The sequence below is a fragment of the Micropterus dolomieu genome, linkage group LG10, assembly GCF_021292245.1.
Source record: "Micropterus dolomieu isolate WLL.071019.BEF.003 ecotype Adirondacks linkage group LG10, ASM2129224v1, whole genome shotgun sequence".
Taxonomy (NCBI): domain Eukaryota; kingdom Metazoa; phylum Chordata; class Actinopteri; order Centrarchiformes; family Centrarchidae; genus Micropterus; species Micropterus dolomieu.
Genome location: NC_060159.1, coordinates 20,597,419 through 20,606,487, shown reverse-complemented (window position 1 = coordinate 20,606,487; position 9,069 = coordinate 20,597,419). Strand labels below are relative to the sequence as shown.

The 9,069-nt window shown below is 38.8% G+C and overlaps 1 protein-coding gene across 1 annotated transcript in view; it reads right to left on the bottom strand.

The window, feature by feature from the left end:
* Positions 1-7,072, bottom strand: part of gpr176 (G protein-coupled receptor 176) — a 22,609-nt gene extending 15,537 nt beyond the window's left edge. Inside the window, exon 1 of the mRNA XM_046059861.1 lies at positions 6,259-7,072. Coding sequence (XP_045915817.1) covers positions 6,259-6,487 — 229 coding nt within the window. The 5' untranslated portion in view covers positions 6,488-7,072. The remainder of the gene's footprint in view (positions 1-6,258) is intronic.
* Between the last annotated feature and the right edge of the window lie 1,997 nt (positions 7,073-9,069).

Sequence of the window (9,069 nt, the reverse complement as noted above, 5' to 3'; positions counted from 1 at the left end):
TCATCAAAATTAAAAGGAATGAACACTTGAAATATATCAGTCTGTGTGGAATGAATGTATACATTATACAAGTTTCACTTTTTGAATGGAATTACTGAAATAAATCAACTTTTTGATGATATTCTAATTATATGACCAGCACCTGTACTGTAATTCCTCACAGCCGTACAATCAGTAATAATAACTGGCGGCTTGCACACTGTGGCACATTCATCAGAGTTACAGTCAAACTCTGATCAATGCTTGTACTTGCACAATAATGTGACGTATATCCGCTTTACAAATTGTACGTCTGTTTACTTCCTGTCAATTGACCCTTCGCTAAGCCACGCCCCAAATACACAGCTGGCCAATCACAGCACAGTATAGGACTGTAGTCCGACACTTTCATGGCTGCGCTCCATTGAATCTAATGCAAAATGAGTCGTTTTCTAGCTCTCTTTTGCTGTATTTTTCCAAGATATGGTCAAACACTGTTCCTGGTGCACTTGTAATAGTTACAGCAGCTACCCAGAGAGGTTGAAAGGAGAAGCACGATTTATTCCCTTTCCAAAACCTAAAATAAAGCCCATTATAAAGCCCTACTGTTTTGTTTTTTAATGATTGCAATAGTGAACAGAGACCTACCCAGCTGTACAGGAACAGTATTGATCCTTAATATTGTTGTCCTCTTTCTCAATCGTCAGGTAATACAGTGGTTCACTTTTACTGTGTGATCGATAGGCTTTAGCTTCTGTCTTTCTTTTTTTTCATGTCAGTTTAAGTCAGTTTGACAGCCTCAATAAAACCTTTAAATTCACAATGCAACTGCAAATCTGTCTGCTTCTTTCTGAGATTGCTTTTTCCAAAAATTGGACAATATTTCTCTGGGGAGTGCAGTAATAAACAGTGGCAAATGCCATGATAAAAGTGTGACAACTCCGACAGTTTGTCGGACTTAGCAACAGTAACTAAGAGGGATGTGGCCTAGCGAAGGGTCAATTCTACAGTAACGTTACAGTTCACTTTTAACAGATGCTTTGTACATATTTTTAATAGTAGCCTATTTATCGTTTGTCAAAATAATTAAAAACACAATAAAAACAATCACCTCAATGTCTTAGATCACCATTAGCAACGTTAGCTAGTCACTCAGTGTAGCATCAACATTAGCCTGATTTCCACAGCTTAGCTAATGTCAGGCTGCTATGGCTCCTCTTTTTTACACTCGGTGCTTGGAAGAGCTGCTCGCTTTCGCAAGATGATATATGTCAGTCACTTTAATTTTTGGCAGCTCTTCTCAGCACCGAGTGTAAAAAAGGGGATCCATAGCAACATAATGTTAGCTAGCTAAGCTTTGATAAGCGTAAGCCTTATTTTCAAAGACACAGGTTTTCTAAATGAACGGTAAATAGCCTACTATCAACAATATGTACAAAGCTAACTGTGAAAAGTGAAGTAGCTAACTTAAGGATGAAAAAGCACTGTAAGTTGATCACTAAGGGAGGAGGAGGCAATGCTATCGTAGAGTTAACAGGAAGTAAACAGAAGTGCAGTTCGTAAAACGGAATGGCACACTATATTGTGCAAGTAGAGAGTTGGGAAAAACTGATAATTGTCTCTGCTTATTATTAGGGAAGTTATAAACTTAAACATTTTGGGGGAAATTGGCTTCCCTCCTTTTCTGTAACTGTCTCGTCTTGAAAAACGTTATGTGCCAAGAGGTTTTGAGATGTTTTGTATATATTTCTATATTTGTAGATTGCTATTTTGCCCTTACATTGTGTGAGTTTCTTGATGTGTGATTTCCTCTGCTGGACATGGTCTGTCATGTGACTTTACCTGTCTAAAGTCACATGACAGACCCTGTCTACCTTGCCAACATATATAAGAAACAGCTAAAAAGGCCATTTACAATACAACCATTTTGTATTTGCCCTGAAGAAGGCCTTAATGATTGAAACATGTAGGCATGTTTTCAACTGTTACTATGACTAAATAGCCCTGATATACAGTATCTCACTATTTACATTTTTGTAAATATTTGATTATATCTTTTAATGTGACAACACTGAAGAAATTACACTTTGCTGCAAAGTAAAGTAGTGAGTGTACAACTTGTATAAATTTGCTGTCCCCTCAAAATTACACATTACACAGCCAATAATGTCTAAACCGCTGGGAACAAAAGTGAGTACACCCCTAAGTGAAAATGAAAATTTAAATCACTACCCTCTTGAGGGCCTCTATTCTAAACTTGTAGGATCCCCAAACTGAAGAGCACCAGAGGGACATCTTTTTCACACATGAGCAGCAATCCACTCAGGATGTTTAATAAGCATTGGTGTGTCTATCATGAAATGTTTTTTCCAACCTTAAAGGTGCTATTGATAACATTGATGATATTCAGCCACATCATCCTTCCATTGAATGAATCTTTCCTGGGAGAGTAATTAATTCATTTTGCAACATGTAGTTATTCATTAGCAATAGCTTTAGGTTACTGTGATGGGGTTTCAAGATTCAAATTAGGCTATTGAATATCATATCAATTACGAAATATTCATTTGATCTAGCTCCACAGAGAGAGAGACAGAGAGATGCCTGTATCAAAATACATGTAGCCTACCTTAGAAAGGATGAAACCCTACGGTTACTATACTTATTTCAACTTGGATCAATTTTAATGAAAAAAACATTTTGATTCGGTTGATCAGTGGAGCCTATCAGACTAAAGGAATATAAATAATTGAGGAATAGGCCTACATATTCTGACTTTATGACCGCTTTAAAGGTAGAGTAAGAGCCATTTATGTTTTATTTGTGTTGGGTGCAGTACTCTAGTGGGTCAGTAGGTGTCTCCTGTCTGTTTTGGCTCAAAGGTAATTGAAGTAGTAACCTTTGCTCAGGTGACAGGTGTTGCTGGACGGAGGGGAGCACCTATAGTTTTTTGACTTGCTCTGGTAAGCTTCACTGGGCAAGCTGTACAGTGTTGTATTGAAAAATTTAAGATTCAATGGATGTCTGTGAATTGCATTATGGATTACTGTATTTACCATCATCGGTGAAAAATAAATTCGAACAAAACGGCAGGAGCAAATAACTTTATTTCGTACGACACTAGTAAGCTATGGTGGCTGAGCAAGCACGTCAAATAAATGCCTGTCTATGCAACCCTCAGTGGCTTTAAGTGTGGACAAAGCTATTACAGGTAGGGAGTGTCTCTTGTTAACCATGTCAGTAAATCTAGTGAATTATACTTTGGCACTCATGGTTTCCGTAAAATAACAACAATTGAATTATGTAGAATCTAACCGATGTAACAATGTCTACCATGTTTACCATGTCCATACTGAATAAAAGTAGTGTTTCACCTTAATTCCCCTTAATTGAGTTTTACAATCTATGCACTTTAATGTCCTGCACGTTAATCTAACAAAACAGTGTTGTTGTACATTCCCAGTTAGCTAACATTAACATTAGAAGAAATGTGGTCACCTGCACGTTGGTTTTCAGCTCTTCCTGAAATTCCTTCAGCTGACTCCAACGATCAAAAGCTGAACCAATGTTCATCCTGGTATCAAACATGAACTATAATCTTTCTAATGTATCACACATTACTTGATGTATTTTACCTATATTTGTAGACCCATCAGTTTGTATTGCTGTCTGCTACAGTGTCTTTTTTTATGCTGCCACTGGGGGCACCTAAATAAGAGGTTTTGATATTACACACATTTTATACAAAACACTGAATTCAATAGCTAGGTTTCCATCCAAATGTAGTGCAAATTTTGTGTAAAATTTCAACAAAAAATGCTAAAGAAAATGTAAATTTTGCATGTTTCCCTCTACTACCATTATGCAAATATTAGGAGCTGGTTTGTTATCATAAACAGTTGGTGGTGCTCCAGCTTCCAGTCAAATACCATTAAACCATTGCAGAAGAAGAGGGCCCAACAAGATCATGCAATTAAATGACTGTCAGTCAAAACTGTAAAAAACAAAAACAATCTGGAAAACACAATGAAAATATGTAAAATTTGTTTTTTCATGTATTCATTTGAAGAATGTTACAATCTCATCATCACTCCACAAAGAGCGGATGTTTTAATTTGCCCCTATATTTAGTGTCTTCAGAGAAAAGGAAGCTTGCCTGTTTTCATTGAACATCAGTTTGTTTTCATTTTTATGATACACCAACTTTTCCACCTCAGCCAAGCATAAAAACATGTTATTTACTGCGTTTCAGTTGTTTTTCTCCAGTGGCGCTTTCATACTTGTTTGAGGCTTGCAGATTCTGTGACATTTAAAAAAGCTTTTTATTAATGCTAGTGCAATGTGTCATCTGTTTTATTATTAATGTTATTGTTTTTATCTTATAGTATTGTTGGGTAGGCCTATTGTATTAATTTCATTTTCATATTATTTTAATTGTCCGATTTTATATGTCTTATTGCAGTCCTTTAGTGTTGTAATCCTGATTTAACCTTGCAAAGCACTTGTGCTGGATTTCAGTTTTTTGGTTCAAATAAATAGGGTTGTTTTAAATAGAAAATAAATGTATTATATGTTTTCCAAGCCAAATACACAAAATACAGAGAAAAAGCCATGCTACCAATTTTTGCAGCTATATTGTACTGCACAGCAGGAGGTGGTATTGAGTCAGAGGAATAGTAATTTGGTAATTTTTTGCTGGTTTTGCCGTCAGTTTTGGCGTATTTCATCATGGTGAACTATTTGTACAAGCTGCACAAAGTCCAGCCTCTCACTGAGTCCGTATAAGCACTAGCAATCATGGCTGAGTGTGCTTTGTACCGATGAGGAGACAGATGTTGGATGTTACAGCCACATCCGTGACAAATAACACATTAATTTTAGGCAAGAGGTGGTGTCAAAGCCAGGACTGTGAGACTGATGTGCTGGTGCGGTCCATCAATTTACACAGCTCCGTCCACACTTCCATCAGCAGCAGCAGCCTGTGCATCTGCTGGCACAAGCAGGAATATTTGTCACAGAGCCAGGTCAGATTCAGCTTAAAAGAAGCCCAAAATGAGTATGGTAGGTTATTGCTACTAATGTGTGTCTATTTCATGGTGAAATAGGCAGCTAACACCTGTCAGGTTTTCCATCACAGCCCAAGCCAACGTGCCAATGTTGCCAACTTAAAAATTCACACTGATGAAAGAAGACACTTAATACGCACAGTAGGTTTTGTTTAAGTCCATATTTGAGTCTTGCATGACTATGAATGCAAAACACAAACACAGTCTCACAGACTCACAGACACACACAGGCAACAGGATTGCAAGTCTTGGAACTTGGTCTCCAATTATTGTATATCATGCAGTAACCTATGTTACTCCATAGTGCATCAGCTCCGGTGACAAATGATCAGGGCCGCTAACAGGAAAGTTCTAAAATTACCAAATAACTGGTGCGTGTCTTGACTTATTTCTAAACAACAGAAGGAAGTGGAGTTCATTATGATGAAAATGCGAGCCTGAACCACGTAAGCATTATAAAAAGGGAGTATGCATCTTCCTATTGGGAAAAATACTTACATCCCACACTGTCATGTGCACAAAGTCTGAAAATTTTGATGAACAACACTCACATGGAAAGATTTTGGAGAGGGGGGGCATGTTCGCTTAAGTGTTTAAGTGGCTGTTGGGCAGTGTTACAATGTTTGTCTTGCTAACATTAACACTGGAACATTCTTTGGTAAAACTATATGGCTTAAAGAGATACATTGTTTGCAGTTTGCAATGACCAACAGTTTGAATGGGGAATGCCAGCAATGTAGGCCTTTACATGTAGGCCTGTGTACAGTAGGGTTTTAGATATAAGAGCTACAGGCACTGGGCTGTTAAGATGAGAAAAATGCCCAAGAATGTATACAATTCAATTAGGATTAGGTCTATAATCACAGTGACCATCTTTTCGGGGACATAAGACACTATACTGCTGCTTCCCATTTACTTAAAATCTCGTAGGCATTGATGATTAGACAACTATTGCAAGACTTGTTTGTTGTTGCAAATTTCCTTAGCTATTATTCTGGCATAAAGGGTGCCCCCATGGGAAGCTTCCCTTGATCCACATTCAGGTATCAAACTGTTGAGGCTCTTGGAAAAACATGCAGCTAGTGTTGTTTTTAAATCATGTAATGCATTTTTTTTTTTAAAGTACAGTGGTTTCATGGTTTGCCTCTTTCAGCAGATTATTTGGGGGCCTTTCTGTCATGTATGCACATTATGTTTGTATGAGGCGTCTTACCGAGTAGCGAACTTATGAGGATGAAAACCTGAATTGTGGTGGTGAAGTCCCGGTAAACTTGCTCTCGGATGAGGCGCTGCTGCTCATCCAGCCCGGATCCCTCGTCAGGTGGGCTGTTGTCCCACCGGATCGGCGGGCTCGACGCGTTGAGGAGATCCAGTCTGAGGTGGGCTGCTGTAAAATTGGCTGCACCGTCCCCGACCGTCGCAGCCCGGCTCCCACTATCCATGTCAGTTCACCCCGCGATCCTGGCGGTTTTCAAGAACGCTGGCGGGATGTCTGCAGCCAGCATTGAAGAGGCATTTCTGAATAGGCAGCCTACTTCTGGGGATGACGGTGATGCCTTGCAACAGAAAAGGGGGGAATCTACAAAACACAGCTTGGGTGCAGAGATGTCAATGAAGATGTAAGCCAGACACAGGTAGGCAACGCGTGCAGCTGCCAACAATGAGAGGATATTTTGTCAGTAAATATGTCTGCTAATTAAATTAGAAAAAACGTGATGTAACAATCATTTATCAAAGCACGGGGAAATGAAAAGCCTTGGCTGTATGTCCCATAATAATTTTCTCAATGCGGATGCATGGCAGAAATCAGTCAGAGCCAGTCAAATCCGTGCGCAGTGTGGTTGGTTGGATGCTATACTCTCTGACACCCAGTGCACCTAAAACGACACAGGGTCGCTACGTGTCCATTCCGGGAAAGAAGCTTGTAGCACCGAGAACAACGCCGTCCAGGGAAAAAAAAAACACATTGTGGCTGTCAGACTGATACTCCTGCCCGCCGGTGCCAATCGCAATGTCAGAGGCTGTTTATTGGTAGACTGACTGGTGCGGGAAGGGTGGGCTGCAACTGAATATTTCACAGCGTGAGGTGCAAGACTGGAGAGGAGAGCCCCTCCTCTTCTTACAGCGGCAAGAAACTCCACTCAATCTTGTGAATGACAAGCAGTGGCATGGAAGGAGTGTGTGGCCAAATTGCACACAACAATCAACTGTACTTTCAGAGAACATCCTGCACCCAGAGAGCCAATTAAAGAATTTACAGGGGTCGAAATGATAAAATAATAAGACAAAAGCTACTGTCAATCTCTGCTATGTCAAGCATGTATGTTTTTTAGATATACAAGGTATCCTGGCATGACTGTACTGTACATGAGGTTTACCCTCAATAACAACCCTGCTGGTGTCTTGCTTGTCTGTTCTCTCACAGGAGCTTGTCACATTCCTCTTTGGTTTGCTTAAAATGAACATGGGAGAGGACACACCTCAGTAAAACAAAGCAGCATTTTCAAATATACTTCATGTTTTAACGAATAACTGTGAATCCAATGTAGTCACCTTTTTGGAAGCCAGTGAGGGATCCACCAAGGAGATCCTCACATGGAAGAATCACTTGGAATCACCAAAGATTACTCGTTTTTTGTTTTTAAATATGGACATTTAAATAGAAACACTGTAAAATAAAACCTCTCTGGAACAGGGCAAAAAAAATTGTAAATTCCTCCTGAAAAATTGAGGCTTAGATTCTGACATAAATTAATCCTAACTAATAATAATTATTATAGTGATAAATACATTAATTGCGTTCCAATGTCAAGTATTCATATTTTTTAAACCAGCCCAGACTGACATATCTGACATTTTACTTAGGCTTAGAGGATTGACTCACGAAATTACATGTCTTTTCCTTCATCCTGTGATTTAGAAAGATATCCCGTATGACTGTCTCCATAAAAATGGATGTGCTGGGAGAGATGTCATTGCCTTTGTCTCCCCTTTAAGAATCAGATTCCCTTCTTTGACGCAGGCCACACATTATAAATAAAATCCCTGAGAGAAAAGCTTACATCATCAAAGTAAATTCACTTCCATTTGAAATAGACAATAGCCCTTCATGAAGAAAGCCCAAGGTTTTGAACTTTAACATGGGAATAAAACCCGCAAAAGTGGGATTAGTGTTAATTAAAATGCATGCTTTTGTTTCACAGTATTTCATCATGAAAGTTCTCCCCTCTCAATCTGTTTCCCATTATAATCTATGTGACAAAATGTCACATTTTGTGCAAGAAACATCAGAGATAATGTAGGAAGGCTGAGCTGCCACTAGATGCCGACATTTGCACAGATGATAATTCACATTCATGGACTTCATGCTGGGAGACTTGCATGTCACAGCTGTATTTATATGTATTTATCGTTAACAGTGACAATGAATGGTAAGAGGAGGCATTGTACCTCCAGGCTAAAAAATAAGATGATGTAGTTGCCATCTTTATTCATAATAAAATTATTCTTATAGTTTTTTTTCAACATATACAGTGGGTACGGAAAGTATTCAGACCCCTTTAAATTTTTCACTCTTTGTTGCATTGCAGCCATTTTCCAAAAATCAAAAAAGTTCATTTTATTCCTCAGTAATGTACACTCAGCACCCCATCTTGACAGAAAAAAACAGAAATGTAGAAATTTTTGCAAATTTATTAAAAAAGAAAAACTGAAATATCACATGGTCATAAGTATTCAGACCCTTTGCCGTGACACTCATATTTAACTCAGGTGCTGTCTATTTCTGCTGATCATCCTTGAGATGGTTCTACACCTTCATTTGAGTCCAGCTGTGTTTGATTATACTGATTGGACTTGATTAGGAAAGCCACACACCTGTCTATATAAGACCTTACAGCTCACAGTGCATGTCAGAGCAAATGAGAATCATGAGGTCAAAGGAACTGCCTGAAGAGCTCAGAGACAGAATTGTGGCAAGGCACAGATCTGGCCAAGGTTACAAAAAAATTTCTGCTGCACTTAA